At 41.0% G+C, this 23247-nt stretch overlaps 1 protein-coding gene across 1 annotated transcript; it reads left to right on the forward strand.

Annotated features, from left to right (window-relative positions):
* Positions 1 to 316: 316 nt before the first annotated feature.
* Positions 317 to 18793, forward strand: st7l (suppression of tumorigenicity 7 like). The gene is made up of 15 exons (XM_035152606.2): positions 317 to 517; positions 852 to 934; positions 2220 to 2379; positions 2464 to 2518; positions 2704 to 2819; positions 3005 to 3083; positions 3378 to 3466; positions 3755 to 3855; positions 4032 to 4146; positions 4284 to 4356; positions 4499 to 4601; positions 12146 to 12296; positions 12706 to 12798; positions 12922 to 13061; positions 16842 to 18793. The coding sequence occupies exons 1-15, from the start codon at positions 349 to 351 to the stop codon at positions 16935 to 16937; spliced, it is 1623 nt and encodes a 540-aa protein (XP_035008497.1). The 5' UTR covers positions 317 to 348; the 3' UTR covers positions 16938 to 18793.
* The last annotated feature ends 4454 nt before the right edge of the window (positions 18794 to 23247 follow it).

Consider the following 23247-nt stretch of genomic DNA (forward strand, 5'->3'; position numbering starts at 1 on the left):
AGCGATGAGACAGATGAAATGTGTAAATAATCATCTTTGAATGACTACTCAATAAAAAAATATCCAGGCAAAACAATGACTATCTAATTAAAGGTCTAATAGTAGGTTGATTATTATTTAGATTTTTTAAATATGCTCCTATTTTAGATCAACTGTGAAACGTGTACAATAAAACCAATCACCCCCACGTTCACATCCTGTTTGACTGAAGTTCTGACATAAAAACATCATCTCTGTAATTTATGTGCCCTCCGGAAATGGATTCTCTTCTTCGTGGCGGTTTCAAAATAGAGGTCCTCTGCTGTGCGCGGTCACGTGACTCCTGTGTTTACAGACATCCGGAGAATCATGGAGGACAGTGCTGGCAGTAATCCTCAGTCTGTGGGGCTGACTGAGAAATTCAAGTCGTGGCTCTCCTGGTCGTGGACCTACGTGTGCTTCATCTGGCTCGGCATGGTGCTCATCATGGTTTACGTGCTGTGGAGTCCGCTCAAGCTGCAGGAGACGCTCGCCTCAGGTACACGACTGCTGCTGCTAGCTAGCCGCAGCTAGCTGCCGTTAGCCTCCGGGAGGCTGTAGCAGCCAGTGAGCCGGAGCCGGTGCAGCTCTGACAGCTCGTTATCAGAGGGAGTCCGGGGAGGATGCAGGAGAGCTGCTGGTTAGAAGACAGTAGCATGTCTATACGAGCTTTAGCAGACACTGGGTCAACATAAGCCAAGAGTCAGTGTTTTGTTTTTTAATCTTGTTACAAGAGATGCTACCTGCAGCCTGGTGTCTCAGTCCTCTTGCTGTTTATTTGATTGAATCCATTCATTCACTAACCTGTCCGCCTCCTCTCTGTCCGCCTCCAGCGTCAGTGTTTTTAAACACTCTCACCCCCAAGTTCTACGTGGCTCTCACTGGAACCTCCTCCCTCATCTCTGGACTCATCCTTGTGAGTTATTGGATTTCTCCTCCTGTTACATACAATTATGATCTTCTACTTTTTTTTGCCAAATGTATGTTTGTTTAAGGCCATTTAAGGATAGGTGCCTCATTCATTATATTCTGGATGCCAGGGCCAAAAACTGTATGAAGATAAACCACGTTCACATCCCTCGATATCAGTAATAATCACGATAAATGGCTGAAAAAGGCAGATTTTTGCTCCTGAGTGAAGGTTTTGGTTTTAAACACCCAACACACTAAACACAGCCACATATTTTACAAATCTGAGGTCGATCGATCATGTGTTATACCTCCTCACTCTGCACTTTACAAAATGCATAATTAATATAATAATATATATATTGAACCTTCGTCATATATATATAATAATATATATATTGAACCTTCGTCATATTGCTATTGAGGAAAATGATTTTCACACTTGGCATTATTTGCTCTAGGCCAAAAAAATTATTTAACAATGTATATGTAAGTCAATATGCTGTTTTGAAGTCTGGGTGGCTCAGCTCAAGTGCAGTACACAAGAGTAACCTTCTTTTTAGGATGGTTGGGTGATAAAACATAATTTCATCATGATGGTTTTCAATATTGACTTTCTTATCTTATATAATTTTTGGCCATACTGCCCAGTTTCAGTTTTTAGTAAATATGCCCCAGTTTTTCTGCAGGGACCATGTTTCCTCCCTGAGCTACGGTGGAGTGACACAAAACTAACTTTGTTTTTGGGATGTATCTCCAACAAGAGGCATGACTACAAAAATGAGCCCTAGGCTATTGCTGTTTTTGTGTACAAAAATGGTCTTGTCTATTAACACAGACACATCTTGCAAGAAAGAATCGTTATTAAATGTGAAACCAGAATGAAAATGTATCATAGTGTACCCGAGGACATCAGCACCTGTGTGCAGTGGTTTGTAGAGCATGATGTGGGGAGCAGAATAAAGATTGAATGGATTTGATTCATTTGGGAGCAATGAACAAAGAGTGGGCTCATGCTGACAAGGTTTCTGAGATTCAGGTTTGAAAGATTTATTCAGTGTGCAATGTACAAGGTGGTACAAGTATTGGCAGGGAACCAAAGAAAAAGAGAAAAATCACCTGAACTGAAATTTTTGTGACAAAACTTTGTGTCATTTGTGCTTTATGAATATCTGGTCAGTTTTTGTTTTTTTTTACAAACTTGCATGACAGAAAGAAATATGGCAGCAGTTGCCACTAAATGTAATTGTTGTCTTATCGTTTACCTTTCACCATGTGTGTTCTGGCCACAGATATTTGAGTGGTGGTATTTTCGTAAATATGGGACCTCGTTCATTGAACAAGTGTCCGTGAGCCACCTGCGTCCTCTCCTGGGGGGAGTGGAGAGCAGCTCCACCACCGGCCTGTTCTCATCAGTTAATGGAGAAGCAGAGCCAAGACCCAGTGTTTCAGGTAAATGTTTATAGAATACGAACCATAACAGCAATTCTGCTCATAATACTATCAGCACTAATAACAATATCTTCCCTTTGCTAGAGTGTAAGGTCTGGAGGAACCCTCTGAATCTGTTCAGAGGAGCAGAATACAACAGGTATGTGTGGGTTTTAGAGACATGATTTAGGTTTGTAGGAGTGTGTTTAGAATGCACATAATAGTGCTTATAATGATTGGGCCATCAAGTCAATTATTTATAAAGGTGCATTTTGTGTATTGGGTGCAAGGAAATTAATTCAGTTTCACTTCATTCCCTGTGGATAACAAAACTGTGCATTGTAGGTACACCTGGGTAACAGGGAAGGAACCCTTAACGTACTATGATATGAACCTGTCTGCTCAAGACCATCAGACCTTCTTCACAGGAGACACTCAGCAGTTACGGCCGGAAGATGCCGGTGAGTTTGAAACCTTAATGAGAGATGTGATATTAATAGCTTTGGGAGATGTTTGTCTGGTTCTTCTGGTTCACAGGACTGCTTTTTGTTGTGGGACTAACTGACTTGAAAGCATACAGGTTGTGTAAATGTGATGAGTGTACGGTCACGTCCATAATAAACGTGAGTTCGTTCTCTCATTGCAGTGATGCAGAAAGCCTGGAGAGAGAGAAATCCTCAAGCCAGGATCAGAGCAGCTTACCAGGCCATAGAGATGAACCATGAGTGGGTCCCATCTCCTACACAGTTACACACTATCTCCTTAAATACTGTATCTACAAACATAATACTGAATCTTTTTAAATAGTATCTGCTGTTGTAATGCAGTTAAAAAAATGTGTTTCTGTAAGCCTGCTTCACATAAGAGCATTAATACATTAACATGATTATTTAATGGCCTCTTCAATGGTGTTTTCATACTCACATTATTGCCTTTATTCTGTTAAGCTGTTCATGTCCATGAATCTGTTAACATCTAATCTCTCCCCTTGTGTCTTGTATTTGTATTTGTGTGTACAGATGTGCTGCTGCCTACGTGCTCCTAGCAGAGGAGGAAGCCACAACTATCACAGAAGCTGAGCGCCTCTTTAAAAAAGCATTAAGTATTGGTAAGGATGGATTAGGCTCTATACAACAAGTACAACTAGCTTTAGCATAAAGTTAAGTTACTAGTTTTAGAGAAACTAAGTGCACGTCACACCTGTGAGTTACATAAATGTTACAACACAGGTAAGTATGGTTATATATAGAACACACAAATATGTCCACACCCACCTGTGGAGATGAAGTAAAACGCCTGAGGCCCTTGTTTAATTTGATTAATGTTACTCATGTTTTAAACCTGTCGCCTGAGGAGTGTGTTGTTTTTTGAGTATCTCATGTTTTTCTATCCACAGCTGGAAAAGATATCAACTTACTGGTGTACATTAAACGCAGACTGGCAATGTGTGCACGTAAACTGGGGCGGATTAAAGAAGCAGTGAAAATGATGAGAGATGTGAGTTTGAAAGTCTTTCAGACTTTACAGTTTTTACTGCTTTAGTGTGCATCTTGTCAAATTGCTAATGCCACTGAGTTACTAACTTAAGCAGCAACACTTACTGTATATGAAACAATGGCGGTGCAGGCATACAAACACATTTCATGTCAATCTGATGTTTTATTTCCGTACAGTTAATGAAGGAGTTCCCGCTGTTGGGAATGTTAAATATTCACGAAAACCTCTTGGAGGCGCTACTAGAGCTTCAAGCATATGCTGATGTCCAAGCAGTCCTCGCCAAATACGATGGTAAGACTGGAACCAATTAAACACGTGGTTTGTTTTTGTCTCTCAAATTAATGACACAACTTACTGTCATTAAATTTGCCCTGAAAATGTACTGAATGGCTTCTGTCGCATGACCCTAATTTATTCTGCCATTGCAGACATCAGCTTGCCAAAATCAGCCACTATATGTTACACATCTGCACTGTTGAAAGCACGGGCTGTGTCTGATAAGTACGCTTCCTTTTGATTCATGATGTTTAAAATATCTGTTGTACACAATCAAGTATCTGTATCTCCTCAAATTTTACGTTACGTCTTTGGCTACAGTGACAGTAGAATGAAACAGCGGCTGATTTGAGGTGTGTCTCCACAGGTTCTCTCCAGAGGCAGCGTCCAGGCGGGGACTGAGCACAGCAGAGATGAACGCTGTGGAGGCCATACACAGAGCTGTTGAGTTCAATCCACACGTGCCAAAGGTCAGCCATCCGTCAAACTAATGAATGTCATATAGAGTCTGTGGGTCTGTCAAACCTATTGTGATGTTGAGTTGTAAACATGCATAAATGTGACTTGACTTGTTGAGTCAGTCATCTTGAAAAGCCTGTTTTACATCTGGCTGTAAATTGATAATCAGTATTAAATATCTACTCAAATAACTTGTGGAATAATAAACACCATTTTGATTCATTCTAGCTTCTGGAACCTTCATACATCCTCTGGTGATTATCAGAATCTTATAGAACTGAGATGGATCAATTCACATCCCGATTATGGACACGCTACTCTTATTGGAATTTATGCATTAACGTATATCGTCATCTATTCAGCTGCTATACGGCAAATGGTAGATTTTTTAGATTTTGAAACACATTTTATAATATTTATATTCACATATATTAATTTATATTAAAACGGATCACACCAGGCTCACATTACTGCCATGTGTGAAGTTTACACACAGAAAAAAACAGGCAAAGAAGGCAGGTAAACAGTTCTGTCAACAGTCAGAGGTGGTGTAACTTTTCAAATAGAGCAGCCCCGCACTCCAGTGATACTCTAGTCCACCTCCAGGTGTCAGTGTAGGTCACACAGTTTCTCTCAGTTAATTTTTGCACAGCTACAGTTGCAGGCTGTAAATCCCTGTTTATATGTGCATTTGTTCATTCTTTCTCTCTATTTGATTGATTGATTTGTACTGTTACAGTTATTTTAAATGAAACACAATTTGTCCCATCAAAAGCGTGTTTGCATTTATCATGTGACTATTACATGACTTTTGGAAAATGCATTTTTGTGTTTTACAGATGCTTTCGTTGGAATTTTAACTTTAGATCTTTCAAAAAGCTGTAAACATAAAGTATGACAGTCAGGATAATGTGTAGTAGAATCCAGCTCTATCTATGCGGGTGAACCAGGGCACACATGTGACTACACTGGATATCCCTCTGGCCCTTTTCACACCAGTTCCCACAGGGTTGTTGATTGATGTCAGACACACACACACATGCACACACAGAGACTTACACAGTTGTAGCACAGTTTTGTCATAGTTTGGCCTTTGTGTGGTGTTGTTTCATCTCCTTGTCTGAGAGAGAGAAAGAGAATAAGTGTGTTTGTATGTGCGGGGGGGGTGTAGATGTCAGCCAGCACTTTGATCCAGCCTTTGATTATAAAGAGAGGGCCCTCATCTTCAATGTCTTTCCAACCGCTCCCTCCCAATCCTGCCCAGAGGCAGCCGTCCTCTCGCCTCTCATCACGTACCCTCATCCTGTCTCTTATCCTCTCATGTTCGCTCGTCCTCTCTCCTCCCGTGTTTGAGTCTGAATATGAGCACCACTATCGACTCCAGTGAGTGTAGGTGAATAACGAAATGACATGGAAATTGAAATTCGTAAAACACCTTTTGTGATTACTTGTTTTATCTTTGTCAAGCATCTGATACTTACTCAGGCAGAGTTGTATATAGTTGTCGGATATGAAATTTACTTGAGTGGTGAAGGAGGGACGTTGTTGCTTTGTGTTTTCTGACATGTCTCAACGGTGAGTGCACCTGTGACTCAGGCCTGTTTAGACACGGGGCTGATATTTCTCCTCTTGTGTAGATGTGCACGCTTTGGTAGAGTTTCTTACTTGGTAGGGATCCAAGTATTGACTTGATTCATTATGTAGGATTATTTGATTGATTGAGGAGTTGTGTAATGTAGAAAACATTTCAAATTGTGAGTACAGATTTGAAGAAAACTATCATCAGCAGCTGATGACACAGTGAAATCTGGCAGTAAGGGATTGAGAAGGAATGATCCGTCCACAAATTAATTACATGAACCTTTGTCAAAAGCTAAACATACTGTTAGCTCAGTTATTAATTAAGCTCCTTTACATACAACTCGTGCACAGTAATTTGTGGGGAAACACTGAGTCCAGTATAATTAAAATGTCACTAAACATCCCTCCTACATCTCCCAATGTCCCTGTAGATGACAAATAGTAATTAAGCAAGGCATTAATTAAGTTTCATATCTGTATTACATGAAGTGAAGGTTTCATAAGAAGCATTAAGTTTGCATTGCTATCGAGAAGCCTTATTAGATAGATAGAGTTTACTGAAACAGGCTTGTAAATGGAACCAGTCACATTTTGATCTCAAGTAAAAGAACAGTACTTTCCACTCATTAATCAGTTGCCCCTAAGGAAGCATGTTAGCCCCCCACTGCTCTAGTGGAGCTGCTCAGTGACAACCAGATTAGACTGTGGTTTTACAGCACAGCTCCTGGGCATGAATGTGTTTAATTCAAGTGTGCACGGGCCATGTGCCTCCATGAGTCACAGCGGGGCTTTGAGCTTAATCAAGCACTGCGATTTGTAAAGTTCTCACAGTGACTTTGCAAACATGCTGATATTTAGCAAGTGTGATGTGTCCCGTGTTCACCTTCAAAGTTTAGGCTGTTAACATGCTCACATTTGCCAAACAGATATAATATGAAGTACAGATGAGGCTGATGGGAATTTGATGATTTTCTCAGAAACCCAAGCAAAAAAAAGATACATTTTTTACATGTTGATGGTGCTAGAGAAAAATTCAGGGAACCACCAAGGTTCTTGCAATTCATCCCGTCCCATGGGTGTCTTTACAAAATTCCATGGTAATCTAATATTCCTCACTTACTATGAGCGGTAAAAGTCAACGTGCAAGTTGGGGGAGCACAACAATCAATAGGCTCCATTATCTGGGAAACATAAATGCCTGCAAAACATTTTGTACCAATTCAAGCAGTCGATGTTTGAGAAGATCGTCCTTCTCCCAATGATTTTGAGATATTTCTCAGGATAAGTGAAAATATTACCTCGTTAAAAAATCGGAATCATCAAAGTCAGTAGGAATAATCCTCTTGGAAGCATGGATTTCTACCCAAGATACCAGGATTTACTTACTTTTTTTTACATTCTTTAACTCTCTCCGACTGCTCCTCTAGTTTATGCTTGCATGGTCGGCTGTGGCTGACGGGTAAGAGCAGTCATCCTCTAACCAGAAGGTCGGTGGTTCGATCCAAGTCTTCCCCATCTGCGTGCCGAAGTGTCCTTGGGCAAGATACTGAACCCCGAAATGCCCCTCATAGAAAAAGTGCTGCCCAATAGCAAACTGTACTGTAAAGCGCTTTGAGTGCTCATCAAGACTAGAAAAAGACCACTCAGTAGCCTCTGCCCCCCTTGAACAGGTGGACTAATGAAGAAACATGATTAGGTCAAGCATTAAGTGTATGGGTGTTTTATCAAGCATGCCAAGGAGCTTATATATGAATATAATGCAAGGCTACATCACATGAGCTCATTCAAACTGCTGAAAAGGCTGTACACACACACGCCTCAACCCCACAGCTGTTTCAGTGCACACCATCCTCCTCCCTCATGACCTCTTTCCCCTTTCCCTCTCCAGCTCTCCATCTTGCTCCTATTTCCCTCCTCTTCCCGTTTGTTCCCTTCCATTTTCCTCTCCTCCTCATCTTCTTGTCCTTCTCTATTTATTCTCCTCTCCTCCGCCTCCTCCCTTTTCTCCATCTGTCTGTCCCTTCCAATCAGCTTCCCTACCAGCCAGTGGTTAAGAGGCTGACAGTTTGCCGGATTCTTGGACAGCTGATCAAGTGTTCCTGCTACCTGAGTCTGCTTTGCATTTACATTTACCGCCACTTTGGTCCATACTCGTTCATTGTGGAGCAGTCAGGGCGACCTGATCCCATCTACCTTGCTAGTTTACTCCACTTTGGAGTGCAGTTTCTCATCTCACCCCATTCTGGTTGACACGCTTACATCTAGAACGCCTGTCAAGACTCAGAAACCTTGACCCTTTCTTAGTTTACCTCTGAAATTGGCTTTTTGGTTTGTGAATTGAGACCAAGTGGCAGCGCTGTGTTTGTTGTGAATTAAGATGGATGAGGTGTGATTCAGAGAAGGAAAAGGATGTAGTTACAATTTGCCTCATTGCAGCCGACGTTAGGACGAATGTTGTGTGTTTTCTGACACTTTTCGCTCCCTTGGCAGAGGTTGGAGTATCTGGTAGCAGCATTTACTGACTATGAAATTCTTAATCTTTGTTTGTCCTCCTAAAGCCAACACCTGTTTGTCTTCATGTTCTTTCCCTGTAAGCGTGTGTGTTTGTCCAAACCCTTATAGAGCAGCTACAAGGCTGATGTCATTGTTGCGTCCCATTGTGAGAAGCAAAGTGCTGCAGATTAGAATCAGAAGGCAGCTTATGAGTTATGCTCTGGGCTTATGACTGCCCAGGGATAAAAGGAGAGCACATGAAACTCAATCCCTTCATCAAAGAGGCGACGGGGAGTGGAGAAGCAGACCGAAGAACGAGAGAGGGAGGGAGGCCAGCACACAGGACTGAGGTGTCACCATTTCTAATGCCGTGGCATGCGAGGAAGGACAGCTGAGCAGCCGGTCTCTCTAAATGGTTAATCTTAACACACAGAGGACCCAGACCTGCATGGCCGCTATACACTGTCCTCTCATTATCAGCAGCTGACTGATATGAAGGTAGAACTATATGTAACTGTAAAATATCCAGCTTCAACAAAAGACAGAATTGGCCTGCTTCTCTGCAAAATGATCAAATCTTAAGTTCATGATCAGGCCACACATGAAACTTTCCTATAGGTCGTTCAGTTCTTGGTGCAGATCTCACCATGTTGAAGCATGATTTGAAATGAATGGATGTTATTTTAGCAGTCACATCAGTTGCTCTGTGCTCAAAAAGTGATGAGAAGTGATTGGTTTTTGCTCTTGAGCTGGCCGCCTGCCTCATCACCGGTGCCAAGGGAGAGCGGAGGATGGCGAAAGATTTGTGCGCAGAATCAAGGAAACCGAGGTGGTGAGGAAGATTTAGGCAGACAGTCAAGTGTCTTGGTCGGAGCAGAGAGAGCTGATTTAAATAAGTCAGACAGGATAAGTGAGGAGGGCAAACAGGCAGCTTCTGGTTGTCTCTAGCCACCGATCCTTGTAATGACTACAGAGGGTGTAAGGATGGGGTGAGAGCAGGATAGAAGACAGGGTGGTCTACTGGCGTCAGTAAAGAGGAGTAAGATTGATGAAGAGGAGCTTCTCACCTGTTGCCTGTGGGTGCCAGCTTTAGTGAGCATTTTCCCATGAGGGTGGTGAGTGAGGCACATGCAATGGAGCCTCCTTCACTGTCTGATGAGTATGACTTTGGTGCTGCAGTGCAGTCGGGTGATGAATGTTTGAGCTTGTGATGAAGCAAAATAATGAAGGAATGAGGTGTTGTAAATTGTGTTTCACTCATTTTATCTTTTCTCTGTTTTAGATTGATGTGTGCAAATAAATTGTCTGAGTTGTAGTAGTTCAAAAAATGCCCACATCTCTGTTAAAGAACAGTCCAGGATCTGCCCCCCTGATCTGCATCCACTCCAAAATTGAATGGGTTCTTTCACCTCCTTCCATCAAGTTTTTTGTGGAAATCCACTAAGTAGATTTGGCATTATCCTGTTGCCAAACAAACATCTAAACCAACAGACAGGGGTGAAAACATCACCTCCTTGGTGGAGATGATGAGTATTTGCCCTAATGGGGGGGTGAAGGGAGATGAAGAAGATGCTGAGTAATTGCTGGATTGGTGGTGATGTAGGTTAGTTCAGGTCCTAGAGGTGAGGAGAGTGAGAGACACAGTGGAGGCAAATATTCCAGTTTCTGTACCAGTGACAGACAATTGGAAAAAGGGATGAGCTAGGTTGGAAGGCCTGGGCAGGCTGTGATCATGGAGGCGAGACTGGAGACAGAGGATATGGCAGGGGGAGATGGGTGAAGCAGCATGGTCTGGCTGGCTGGCTGAGCCTGTGACCATGGAAGGGATTAGACAGGATTAGCTGTGGGGTAACCTTCCCAAAGTGTCAGTCTGAGATCCAGAGCACTGTGACGCTAGCCGCCTGGGAATCCAGAACAGGGGGCCCCAGCCCTGCACATGGGTTTTGTTTAACACAGACTCCTGCCATACTGGCACCACAGACATAAATCACACAGAGGGGCAGGTTCATCAAAGTCATTATGCAACCATTAAAGACTTATCCATTGACAAAGCTTGGCCGTTTTTTGTTTAATGCGAAAAACCAAGCGCACAATATTCTCCCATTGTTATTTCTGGATGCTTGGTCTGTGTTATGCCAGAAAAGCAGACCTGTTCTATAGGTTGTAACTCTGGATGTGGGTCTTTGACACACTGGGACAATCTTACACAGTAGGGAAAGAGAGGAGGGGTGAGTGCGGGATGTTACACATTCATGGAATGAATGTACTATACTGTAACAATAACACACACAGAGCTTTGGAAAGCTTTTCCCTCCCACCTTGAACAATTGCAAAATAAGGCCCTTGACAAATACCTCCCATGGAAAAAATATGTTTTCACTCTGCAGGGAGTGAGCCAGAGGGAATTGCTCAATAGGATAGGGTGAAGTCAAGTGTTGACTGAGAAGCCAGTAGAAAATGTGAATGAAACCATTAAAGCTGCTCGAGGTAATTTGTGACCACTAGGGACACTCTTCTTTTTTTTTTTTAAGGACCAAACTCTCATCAGCGCAATTTAGGTTCATATCTCAGCGAAAAATAAACGTATCTAATAAATCAACATACATTTTAGTCCTCTTTCTGACCACCTTATAAACGTAAGGATGGAAATATTCACCTTGCGTCACTTGTGGTTTGATTCACATACATAATAGTCAGTATAAAGCAACATAATATAAGAAAGAATGGCGGTATACGTCAAGTGTCCTCATGTGTTCAAACCTAGTACATTTAAATAACAAGGTACACAACATAGACTGTATATAAAGAAAACTGAGGCGGAATCATCTGGATTAATGGTGGCTGGCCATAGCATTAGTAATAAAACCCTGCCTCCTCCATGTTTGCAGATTGGAAATGTACAAAAACAAACTCAAAGTACATGTTAAATAAAATGTTCCCTGTCCTTTTAGGTAGTTCTTATCTCACTGAAGTATGCCCAAGTCTAATTTTGGTTTTAATTCATTATTTGATGTTATATAAACACGATGAAACATCACGATCGACAGCTGAGACTGACTTGTGATTGGTAGAGAGCATTTATCAAAGAGACCATTGCTCCACATTAGGATCAGAACTGCAGAGACTCCGGCTCCAAGTTACTTCAACGTGAGGAAGTGGAGATGTGTTGTCCATCTTTAGACGTATACAGTCTATAGTTCACATCAAATTTTTCACCAACAATTTTTTATTCAATCGCCATTATTTCATGCTGGAAATGTAATGAATGGGAAACCAGATGTTTACGTTGGTGAGTGCAACTGGGATTCAACCAGATAGAAATACACGGACTGAAAGGCGGTTTCTGTGGCTGAGCTAAATTGTGAAAGCAGAGTTAAAACAAACATTGGCACACCGTTTCTAAAGTACTCTTTTATCAGATGACATCTATACTGAATGTATATTGTGTTATATAAGTGTTTCCTCTTCTTCTTGTCTTTAGTACTTATTAGAGATGAAGAGTCTGATCCTGCCTCCAGAGCACATCTTGAAGAGAGGTGACAGCGAGGCAGTGGCGTACGCCTTCTTTCACCTGCAGCACTGGAAGAGGGCAGAGGGAGCCTTAAACCTACTACACTGCACCTGGGAGGGCAGTAAGTATTACTTCTACTTCTTCTATTGCACATCACTACATTGGAGGAATTTAAATTGTATTAATTGTCAGCAATATATTTCTGCTTAGACATTTTGCTTGAGTTCTTTTGAAGTGAATATAACCTCTGTGTGAATTCAGAAGTCACTATTGTCCTTTAATCTAACTATCTTCTTGCAAGCTGCTCCTCATTTTTACATTATTGTGTCATCGGTTTTGTTTCCACAACACACCCACAAATACTCATTATACAGGAATGAGCTTATTCCTCACTGGAAGAATGTTATTGTGGTATTGTATCCCTCTGTATAGTGTTAGTATCTATACACTCTGGTCAACTCTTACCAGTTGTTTGTAATAATTTAATACTGAATGCGGTTTCCTATTTGCTCCTTTATCTGTCTTTCCAGCCTTCCGGATAATTCCGTACCCGCTGGAGAAGGGTCACCTGTTTTACCCTTACCCAGGATGCACAGAAACAGCAGATAGGGAACTATTGCCCTGTAAGTCTTAACCTACCTACCTCCAATCAACTGATATGAATGATAATCCTCTCACTATTTAAACCCTGTTTATCTTTATCTGACTTCATCTTGCTCTCTCCTTCTCTCTCATCTTCACTGTAGCTTTTCACGAGGTGTCTGTGTACCCAAAAAAAGAGCTTCCCTTCTTCATCCTCTTCACAGCAGGCCTTTGCTCCTTCACTGCCATACTGGCCATGCTCACACATCAGTTCCCTGAGCTCATGGGTGTCTTTGCCAAAGCAGTAAGTCGTCATCAGTTTGTCTCAGATCTCTTTTCCTGTCCACGTTTTAAATGCAAGTTGTTATTCACTAACATTTTATTTAGAGCACGACCGATATATCAGTTTGCTGATAATATATCAATATGAGCCTTTCACAGACGTATCTGTAGTGGCTCATGAGTGTGTTTGCTGATATATAAATATGAAAAAGAAATATGAATATTGAAACAATAGGAAATAGAAAACGTGGATTTATGTTTACATTTAATTTTATTGAAGTTCTTAGTATTTGGTTAGTATTTGTATGTTAGTAGTTTATTGATAGTTATTTATAATAAAGTTTATGGTTAAACTGAAACATTAAGCCTCAATTACATTTCTTTGTCATACGGGTTTGACAACAACATTTTAGTGATCAATTTGAACCCTGTGCTAATCGCTGCTTTCCATCCATCAGTAACACTGAAGGCTCATGGGAGTCGTAGTCCTGTGAATGTCAGCAGTTCCCGCCAAAACAAGCTGTAGTCAATCTTAAACCATCACATCAGCAAACATACCAGTGTAAACTTGTAGCCTTAAAAATTTAGAAACTTAAAATGCACGACTTCCTTTTACTGTTTATTTATTAAAGACGTGCACGGTCATCTGTTTCGGCCCGTTTGGCAAACTCTTCTTTGGCTTAGCCTTTGTTTATAGTCATCCTGTTTATTAGGGCCTGTCTTTACAGATGCAAAAACAAGACTACAGAGTACATCTAGTGCTCTTCTATCTGTTATGAGAAAAAACTGGGCGTGAATGAGATTTAACAGCAGGGCAGAGCCTGGTGTATGTAATAGGTAACAGAGTGTATTAGAACCATTGAGGGAGGAACACAGAGGTCCTTGCTGCATTCTGAAGAAAAAAAAATCTCTCTTGGAAAGAAAAGCCGAGCGAGACGAGGCAGCAGTAGTGATGTGGCCGTCTGCTTTTCCTTTATTTATGGAAACCAGACATGTAGAGTATGGTAGTTGAATATGTTTCATGTATTAAATGGGATTAGAGAGCACTTGATTCGCACTGGCCTAGCCGGGGATGATATGTCCACTTATGAGACTATTAAAGTGTCAAGTGCATCAAGCACACCTCAAGTAGTTTCAGTGAGAAACCATATTGTAATATTTTACATCTGACTGTTACTAGTGAACCTAAATCACGAACATGTGCATTTTCAAAGTTCTTTTATACACATATGTAATATACTGTTTATTCTAGATCCTTATCTAAGATCTAAGTTAATATAATTTCTCAATTTATCATAAAACATGAGTGATTAAGTTGATCCTTAAAGGGGACATAGCATGCCCATTTTACCACAAGTTGATATGGTTCCTTGGGGTCTTAATGAAATGTCTGTAACATACTTTGGTCAAAATACCACAAGGATCATATAAAACAGCACCCTTTTTACCCTGTATAAAACAGCCCTCCACAGAGTGACCTGTTTTGAGTGCCTGTTCCTTTAAATGCTAATGAGTCAGCTCCCCTCCCCCTCTCCCCCATGATTTTAAACGATATAAATTACATATTTTATATGATATAAATTATCAAATATGCATCCTATACTTTGTATTCCCTTCTGTTGTCCTGGAGTTTTAATTTTCCCAATCACATAATTAAATGTCCCCCTCTGCCCATCCACTACAAGCACACAAGCAGACAGACAGAGAGAGAAAGAGAGGTGGGGGGCTATGAAGACCATCATTTTTACCCCGAACCCCGACATTCAACGGGTACAACAACAAGCGGAGAAAGCAGAATCGCGGGCTGACCTATATATACAGTCTATGGGGCTGACCAGCGGAGAAATGCTCGTCCCGTGTGTGAACAGCCAGGCGGCGGCGCTGCCTCGCAGCGGCACTTCCGCGTCCGGTGTACCCGGCGTAACTACTGTAACTCGGCGGAACTACTGTAACCCGGCATACAGTAGAGCTGAACACTGCGGAAGTCTTCCACACAGCTGGCAGTGTGGAAGACCGCTGCAGGCAGCGGAGCGCCGTTCTCCGCCGCAGCCGCCTGGCTGTTCACACGGGACGAGCATTTCTCCGCGCTGGTCAGCCCCATAGACTGTATATATAAGGTCAGCCCGCGATTCTGCTTTCTCCGCTTGTTGTTGTACCCGTTGAATGTCGGGGTTCGGGGGTTACAGTAGAGCTGAACACTGCGGAAGTCTTCCACACTGCTGACTGCTTACATTAGAGTAAAACACGTCAGTCGATATCCTATTTTATTCTATTTTACAACTTACAATGGAAAAGTTGACATGAATAGTGTCGTGATATGATTAAAACCATTTGGTTTACCTGTAATGACTGTAAACCATAACGAGAAGCTTCATTGTTTAGACAACCACACTCAGTTATACTATCTGTTTACATGGTTTCATGTGCTCAGGGAAAGATATGTAATAATCACAAAAATAAATACTCAAACAATGTACATTTCGTACATGTTTGTTGTTTGTTGTTGTTTTTATGTTACTTCAGAACAAAATCAATGCACATTCTTTTAGTTTTATAGGATGACGATAAGTAGAGCCTGGCTGGATTTTTGTGGGGTGACGCTGACATTAAGGCGTAAAATATTTCCAATACAGCAACAGTATAAATTGGCCGATATATGTATTTAAAAAGATTGTCAATTATTCCCAGGTCGTTATGCTATAATAAATAAAAATAATTGAGGGTTGCTGTTTTACAGTAATGTTATTTCAACATCTTTCCAAACATTGTATTATTCATTGTAAACATGGACATACATACACAGATAAATAATAATAACAATAAACCTACATTTGTTATGAGCAAACTATTTAATGACATAATTTCCAACAGCCAAAGCGTTTTTCTGTATTTTTCATAGCTGCAAACATTAAGGCTGAAACTGATCATCTGTGAAAGACTCATATCGGCCAACTGAGGAATCAGTCGGGCTCTAATGATAGTTTTGATTTGACCCTTTCTTTAGCTAAAGCAAATATTTATTTGTTTGTTTACTTTTAATGTCAAACCACTGTTTCCAGTGTCAACAATGAAATGACACTGTCACCCTCCTTAGGTTTATTTCCATTTATCGTTATTTAGAAAAAGAAAGAACCAGTGAAAGTGATGGATTTGATGTATAAAAGTGTGTTGACATGTAAATCATGGAGAGTATACAGTTTATCTGTCAGCACTGTTTCTACAAACAAAGTTTTAAAAATGATAATACAGAGACAATGCTGTTATACTTGAGGAAGCTCCTGGATTACATGTATATAAAGGTTCAGCTGTGTCCTGCTGCTTTGCAACTGCACTGTTTCCTGTCACCTGAAAAAACCCTGCTCATCGTGCCCCCCATGTTTTAAGTGTCCAGTGCTCCTAATGGGTTTGAAACCCAATATTATTATTGGACACATTATGGCATTTGGGCTTTTTTTGCCAACGTTTTAAGCTATTTAGACTATTTTAGCACCTCCATGCATTAAAAAGTAGGTGAAGTTGTGGCTGAAAAAAATCTACTCTGCTCCTATAGTTTTCCTAATGTAGCACCTTTTATGTTTCAAGAAGGAAAATAAGCAGGAAAATAATCAAAGTTATTGAATCACAAGTATTTGTGGGGGTAAAATGGGAAATGTTTGAGCTGAGGCTTTGAGATGCAATATATAACATTGCTTCAGTGAAATCATGAACTTTTGTGGATTTTCTTTTCAAGTGTTTATCTTCTTCTTTAAAATGTTTTCCGGGCATTCAGCTGAAAGCTCACTCTGCTTTTTCTCCCTCTCAGTTCTTCAGCACACTCTTTGCACCCCTGGGTTTCTTCGCAGACAAGATGGAAAGCTTCATGCCGTCCAGTTTTTGGCACCAGCTGACTCGGATCTGACCCCATCTCACAAACACGCATACACACATACACAGACACACACGCACACACACACACAGACGCACAGAGATACACTTATACACACCATTATCACTCCCAACACAAACACACACACACAACACACACATATACATGCCAATACCACTCCAAACCCTCAGACAAAAAGTGTTTGCTCTCCTGTCTTCAGCATTACTGTCCACTTGCTGCACTGTTACTGATTATGTTGGCTGAGGTTGTATCAACACGGCAAAACCACTCTTAAGATGCTCTCCCACATTGTCCCAGCAGCCAGAGTTTTTCCAAGAACACATTTTAAAAAGTCCCATTTCCAACGATTTTTCTCAGGGACACTCATTTGTCATCGTGTTACCACGGAGCAATTACAAATTTTTTGGGTATCCCCTGTAGCCTGATGGAATTTCGTACAAATCTTCTGAGGTCAGAGGCAAAACTAAATCATCACCAAACTGAAACAGCATGTTTTCTGGTACGTGGGGTATTTGGTATTGGGAACCTATGTGTCCTTTACCGGCCCTCTGTGCCCCGCAGACTTCCAGCTGGGCAGATCAGAAAAAGTCTGCGAGAGCTCCTAAAAACAGAACTGTGATTTACAGCCTCCGAGTGGCTGCAGTGTATACAACACCTCGGCAGTTCAACAGTTGTTACCATGGCATGACACCTCAGCACTATATCACTGGGGCAACCGCCGCCCCCGCAACATGGAAACGTAAATGGGATCAGCACTTTTCGCAGCCGCTCGTGGCATCACTCATTTTCTTTTGATTGCAGTACGAATTGTTGTAAGTCAGCGTGTCAACTAGCAAACAATTACAAAGGCACACGGCACAACCACTGGAACAACTAGCTGTAATACATGCGGTAGAATTGCAGTAATTCTGAATATATTGTATTGAGTTCTTCAGTGAGGGTCATCATAACTCACTCAGTATATTCAATGAGCCGATTGCATTTAGAGATGGTGAGTCAAACAACCAGACATCGACATATTGTACAAAGTGAGAGTCATTTTACCTGATAAGTACAAAATGTAATTTGTTGGTTCAAGCTTCAAAGTATTTTGCTTTTCACTGAGTAAGTGAATACGCTGAGGTACCAGAACCACCTTTCTGTAAAGTATAATGTAAAAACTATCTGAAAACATAACGCAGAAACAAATGTGCGTGAAACTGATAAAACCTTTTGGCTGTACATCAGTGTTCTCTACCTCAGAGATAGTAATATTGTGATGTCACTTGATCCCAACACTTGATAATTGTTGTTTATTATTTATGATGTATCAACAGGTTTTATTACATTTAAACCTTCGGTCATGTTTGTTTTACTTTGTCAAGTTGTGTGACTAGATAGTTATTACATTATAGGCAGCGACAGTCTCGTACAGCAACGGCCTCGGTGTGAAATGGGAGTAACATCATTCCGGCAACTCTTCACCCCACATGTGATTACACAGAAATGTGATGATAAAGTGCCTTTTTTTTTTTTAAGTACATCACTAAAACCAACATTGATTTCAAGTTTAGCGGTGACTCGTTTCAATTTAAATGAACCAGATTTGATCAACAGATGCCTTCAAAAAGCTGTAAATTCATTCAGTGTCCAGTGAGGAGCGTCTATAGATTTACCAGCCAGGTAACAATGGCAAACATGCAGTACATGCACATGATGTAATGGCACATGCATGTGTGTTATTGTGTTGCAAATTGTTGGAGTTGAAGACACTGACAAACATGTGAAATGTACGGACACATGCTGAAGACAGGAGAATGTTTGAAGCTGTTACTATCCCTGGATGAGTTCGAAGGTAAAACTCACAATAAATTACTGTTTCAGTGCAACTTTCTTGAATGTGTGACATTTTTTGTTTTATTCTGGGGTTTTAGAAATGCTAAATTAAAATGCTACTCTTGAGCTTCAGTTGCTGCACCTACCTGAGCATAGATTGGACAAACGGGATTGCAAAGACACTGTTTTTCCAGGCGTGCATAGACAGGTGATCACTGTAGCCAACTCTTTTCGAAATAAAGTGAGAGATATAAATACTGTGCTTTGTAAGGCGAATGTCATTACCCCTCATCTTTTAAAATCACCTCTATATTGATGGGGAGACGGTGTCTTGTTCAAGGACAAACTACTCACTCTGCCATTGTGCTATTGCTGCTCTCGGACTATATAAAGCTGAGAGCCATCATGCCCATCATTATGATTATACCACTCCGCCAACATCAGCAGATGGTTTACTTGGCATGTTCCCAATGAACCACTAGTGCCACAATCATAGTCCATACACTCACGCTTAAGTGGCGAGCAGCAGTAATGAAAATCGCTGCCGAGTGCTGTTGACAGGTACTCAAGTGTTTGCGCTCCGTGTCAGAGCGGGTTTCATGCGACACGTTAAAACCTGCGTTGCTCGCTGACCTCCATGGTTACGAGTTAGGAATACAGAGGAGAGAAAGTAAACCTGACGACAACACATCAGAGTGAGACAAAGAAAGTATACAAGTTTAAATTGATCATCTCACACCCTTTAGTGATAAGAATTTATAACCATAAATGTACAATAGTATGAAAAATAAAATACCGAAATGAGGATTTGAGGTATATGCCTGTGTGGCAGGTGTTTCACAAACATTTCTGGCAGTTGACCCACTAAATAAGAGTTTTTATTTGCTAATACCTTGTTACGAGACCTGTCATCTCACCTCACCTGCATGAATGAACTCTAGTGGACTGGGATCTGGGCTATATGTGTCCCTGAAGGTCACACGCACCACATGTTGGTCTGGAAAACTGCCCCGAGACGAAATTTATTTTGGGGTTTCGTCCATTTTAATTCCTGATGACCAACAAGTAGACGATGGTGACTGGGTCTTTGAAACTGCTGCCATTTTGTCTTCCTCCCACACATTAACTTCCATTCACGTCCGACATTAAAACTCAAAAAGAATCACATGAAACTCAGAAGAAAAGATTACAATGTTTATTAAAAATAAACAAACACACACAGAGTTGTGTGTGTGTGTGTGTGTGTATGGGGGGCGGGGAGGCTTCTTTCACTGGGCTACAAAGTCATGTGATCTAGTCAAGTGGCTGAAATACATATCTAACACACCCTGTGTGAAGAGGCGAGGTATTTAAAGGGAAGTCCCCAGCCCACTAGTTAGCCATTAAAGCTGTTTGCTACATGCTAATAACAATTAGCTACTTCCAGCAGTGGTCATATTAGCCTTTTGTGAAGAAGTTAACCAGCCAACAGTTGCTAATGTGACATTTCGTGAAGAAGAAGCTAAGCAGCTAACAGTTGCTAATTGGACATATTATGAAGATGCTAAGCAGCCAACAGTTGCTAATTGGACATATATGAAGAAGCTAAGAGCTACAGCTAACAGTTGCTAATTGGACATATGATGAAGAAGCTAAGCAGCCAACAGTTGCTAATTGGACATATATGAAGAAGCTAAGCAGCTAACAGTTGCTAATTGGACATATGATGAAGAAGCTAAGCAGCCAACAGTTGCTAATTGGACATATATGAAGAAGCTAAGCAGCTAACAGTTGCTAATTGGACATATGATGAAGAAGCTAAGCAGCTAACAGTTGCTAATTGGACATATTATGAAGAAGCTAACAGTCTACAGCCGCAGACAGGAGAAGTTAGCTCTCTGTTGCTGCTCCAACACTCAGGCTCCAGTTAAAACAGGAAGTTGTCCTCATGTCAGGCCTTGCACCAGCTCAGGTGACATTGGTTTCATCCTTCATTTATCAAGGTAAGTTCTCTGTGGCCTGTTCTACGTCTTGTCTGTGTTCGGCTCATGTTTGTGGTCTTGATATCTTGCAGCTACTTTCTTTTTGCTTGATCTTTGACACGAACAAAGTTCGTTATTTCCTGGTGAAACCTCAACACTCATGCTTAGAGTAGTTTGAGTGCTATGGGTTGAAGTGGTTTTGTGTCATGGCTGGCTGCTGCTTTCTCCACTGTCCATTTGTTTGTTTGTTGGTTTGTTTGTCAGCAGACATACACTAAAGACTTCTCAACGGTTTTCGACAGAACTTGAAGATGTCTTGTGAAATATATGGGGCAAGAAAGAACCCCTTTACATTTGGCACAGATCTGGAGAAAGGGTGGATCCAGGATATCACTTTCTTTTACATTTTCACTGAATTCCCAGGGAATCATTTGTGGATCCAGTTGAACAAAATCAGTCACATTACGCAGATTAATATCTATGATTGTTGGTGTGGCTTAAATTCATTATGGGGGACTACTGGACTTTTACTTATGGAAACATGGCAGTTTGGAAACTAATATATGGTTATTTATCTTAACTTGTGTAGATTTCACGACATTCTCCATATGTCAGGTCATCACGTGGCTCTGAGGTTTACTCTCCTGCTGCACTCAATGCCAACTGGGTCCTATCCATGCTTGCTGCTGCTTAACAGCGTGTGTGTCTGTCTATATGTCAAGAGTGTTGTGACTACTTTTTTGTCACTTTAAGATGCATAGGTTTTTTTATTATACCCTTCACCTAGCTGAAGCCTGCAGCTCTTCTTTGCTTGTGCACATCAGTTGGATTGCTGGTGGACTTGCTCATCTCATTGCACGTGATAGCATATACATATCGCTGTCTGTGATGCCTCGCAGGAAAGTAGACATGTGTCAGTTGGTGTTTGTTGACTACATAAAGCAGATTCTACCTCATGGCTGGCATCAGGCTCTGCATCTGATTGATCTTTGAGGGGGAAGTTTCTAATAATCTCTTTCCTCTGTCTCTGCTGTGCTGGTTTTGCTGTATAGGTTGTGGGGATTGATGAGGTCATTGCCTTAAGGCCAAATATCTGCTTTGTACAAACATTTTACACATGATTATTAGCTGTGCATTACTTTTCTGAGTTCATATAAGGTTTATGCATTTGGTCATTTGATTCAATGCCATCCAGTGGACATAGTTCGCTGTGTGTGTTGCTGAATTCTTGAATGAAAGACACTGAATCTGAATACATCAGATAGATGGCTACAATGCATTTTTCGTGGTTTATGCTATTAAAAGTTCATTTACAGCACATATTTAGTTTGCAGGAGTATTTAGCTTTATCTGCACAAATCACTGTATGTGAGATTTATGTGGATATTACTTTCTTCCACTTATAAGTATGATGTCACTTGGCAAGGACCACAAATACACTGTTCTATAGCAGCTATAGTCAAGTCCAACTTCATGTGCACATGAAGTTTTTAATTACTGCTGATAGGGTCATACGGGTCACCTTCTATTCCAAGAAACACTGTGAAAGAACTTTTCAACACTTCCTATATAGTCGTGAGACCAACAATTTCCCAATCAACATATTTCCCGTATTGCTGTATATCACAGATATTAATCATACGGTTTGGGGGAGCACAGCGTTTGAGGAATGGAGGACTAGTCAGATGAGTTCAAGGAGAAAACTAAACATATTTGTTATGAAATTGATGCAATGCTGAATTGTTTTTGACTCGCGAGCAGAGATTACAACATTTCTCTCTGCTGGTTTCCCTGAATGTGAAACATCCGTGTGGACCACACTGTTAGTCTCTCCCCTGGGCCAATTTTAGCTCTGAAATGTTGTTGAGTGGCGATGCCCATTTGATATCACTGTGATGGCAGAGAATGCCTCTGATGCCACTCCTGTTATTTTTACAGACTTCAACTGGATCTCACATCGTGGGAGACAAAGCACCATGGATACTGTGACACATTGTAATGATCAGCAAAGCATTATTCATCTACTCCATGTACAGCAAGTCATTACGCTTCTCATTCATTTAAACGCTGCCCTATAATACTACTGTAATTCAACTTAGGAGATATCTTGTATTCTATATCAAAGCTTCTTATCTGCTCTGAATGAACTGAACTTTAAAACACTAACCTCGTTGGATGCATTATCCTTATCCTCTCCATGCCATAGTTGAACAGCTAAGGCATAGCAGGCCATATAAGCTTGAGGAGAACAGAAGACCTCTAATGAAAGTGACAGAGGGTGGATCAACAAGGTTTTATATAGAACCATTAAGGTATTTTGGGACCTGCATTTCCAAGGTGAAAATACCTCCCTTAGACAGTAACACACACCAGGACACTGATGTACCAATGTCTGACCAGCAAAAAGATTGACTCGGACATAAAATAAATTGTGGCCTCTACGTCAGGGCCATTGATGCTGAATTTTAATGATTAAACTTTTATTTACTGGGATTAAAGTGATAAATTAGCGAGAAGTTTGAGAATTACTGACACTCACACGAGAA

Source organism: Hippoglossus stenolepis, chromosome 3 (genome assembly GCF_022539355.2).
Source record: "Hippoglossus stenolepis isolate QCI-W04-F060 chromosome 3, HSTE1.2, whole genome shotgun sequence".
NCBI lineage: Eukaryota > Metazoa > Chordata > Actinopteri > Pleuronectiformes > Pleuronectidae > Hippoglossus > Hippoglossus stenolepis.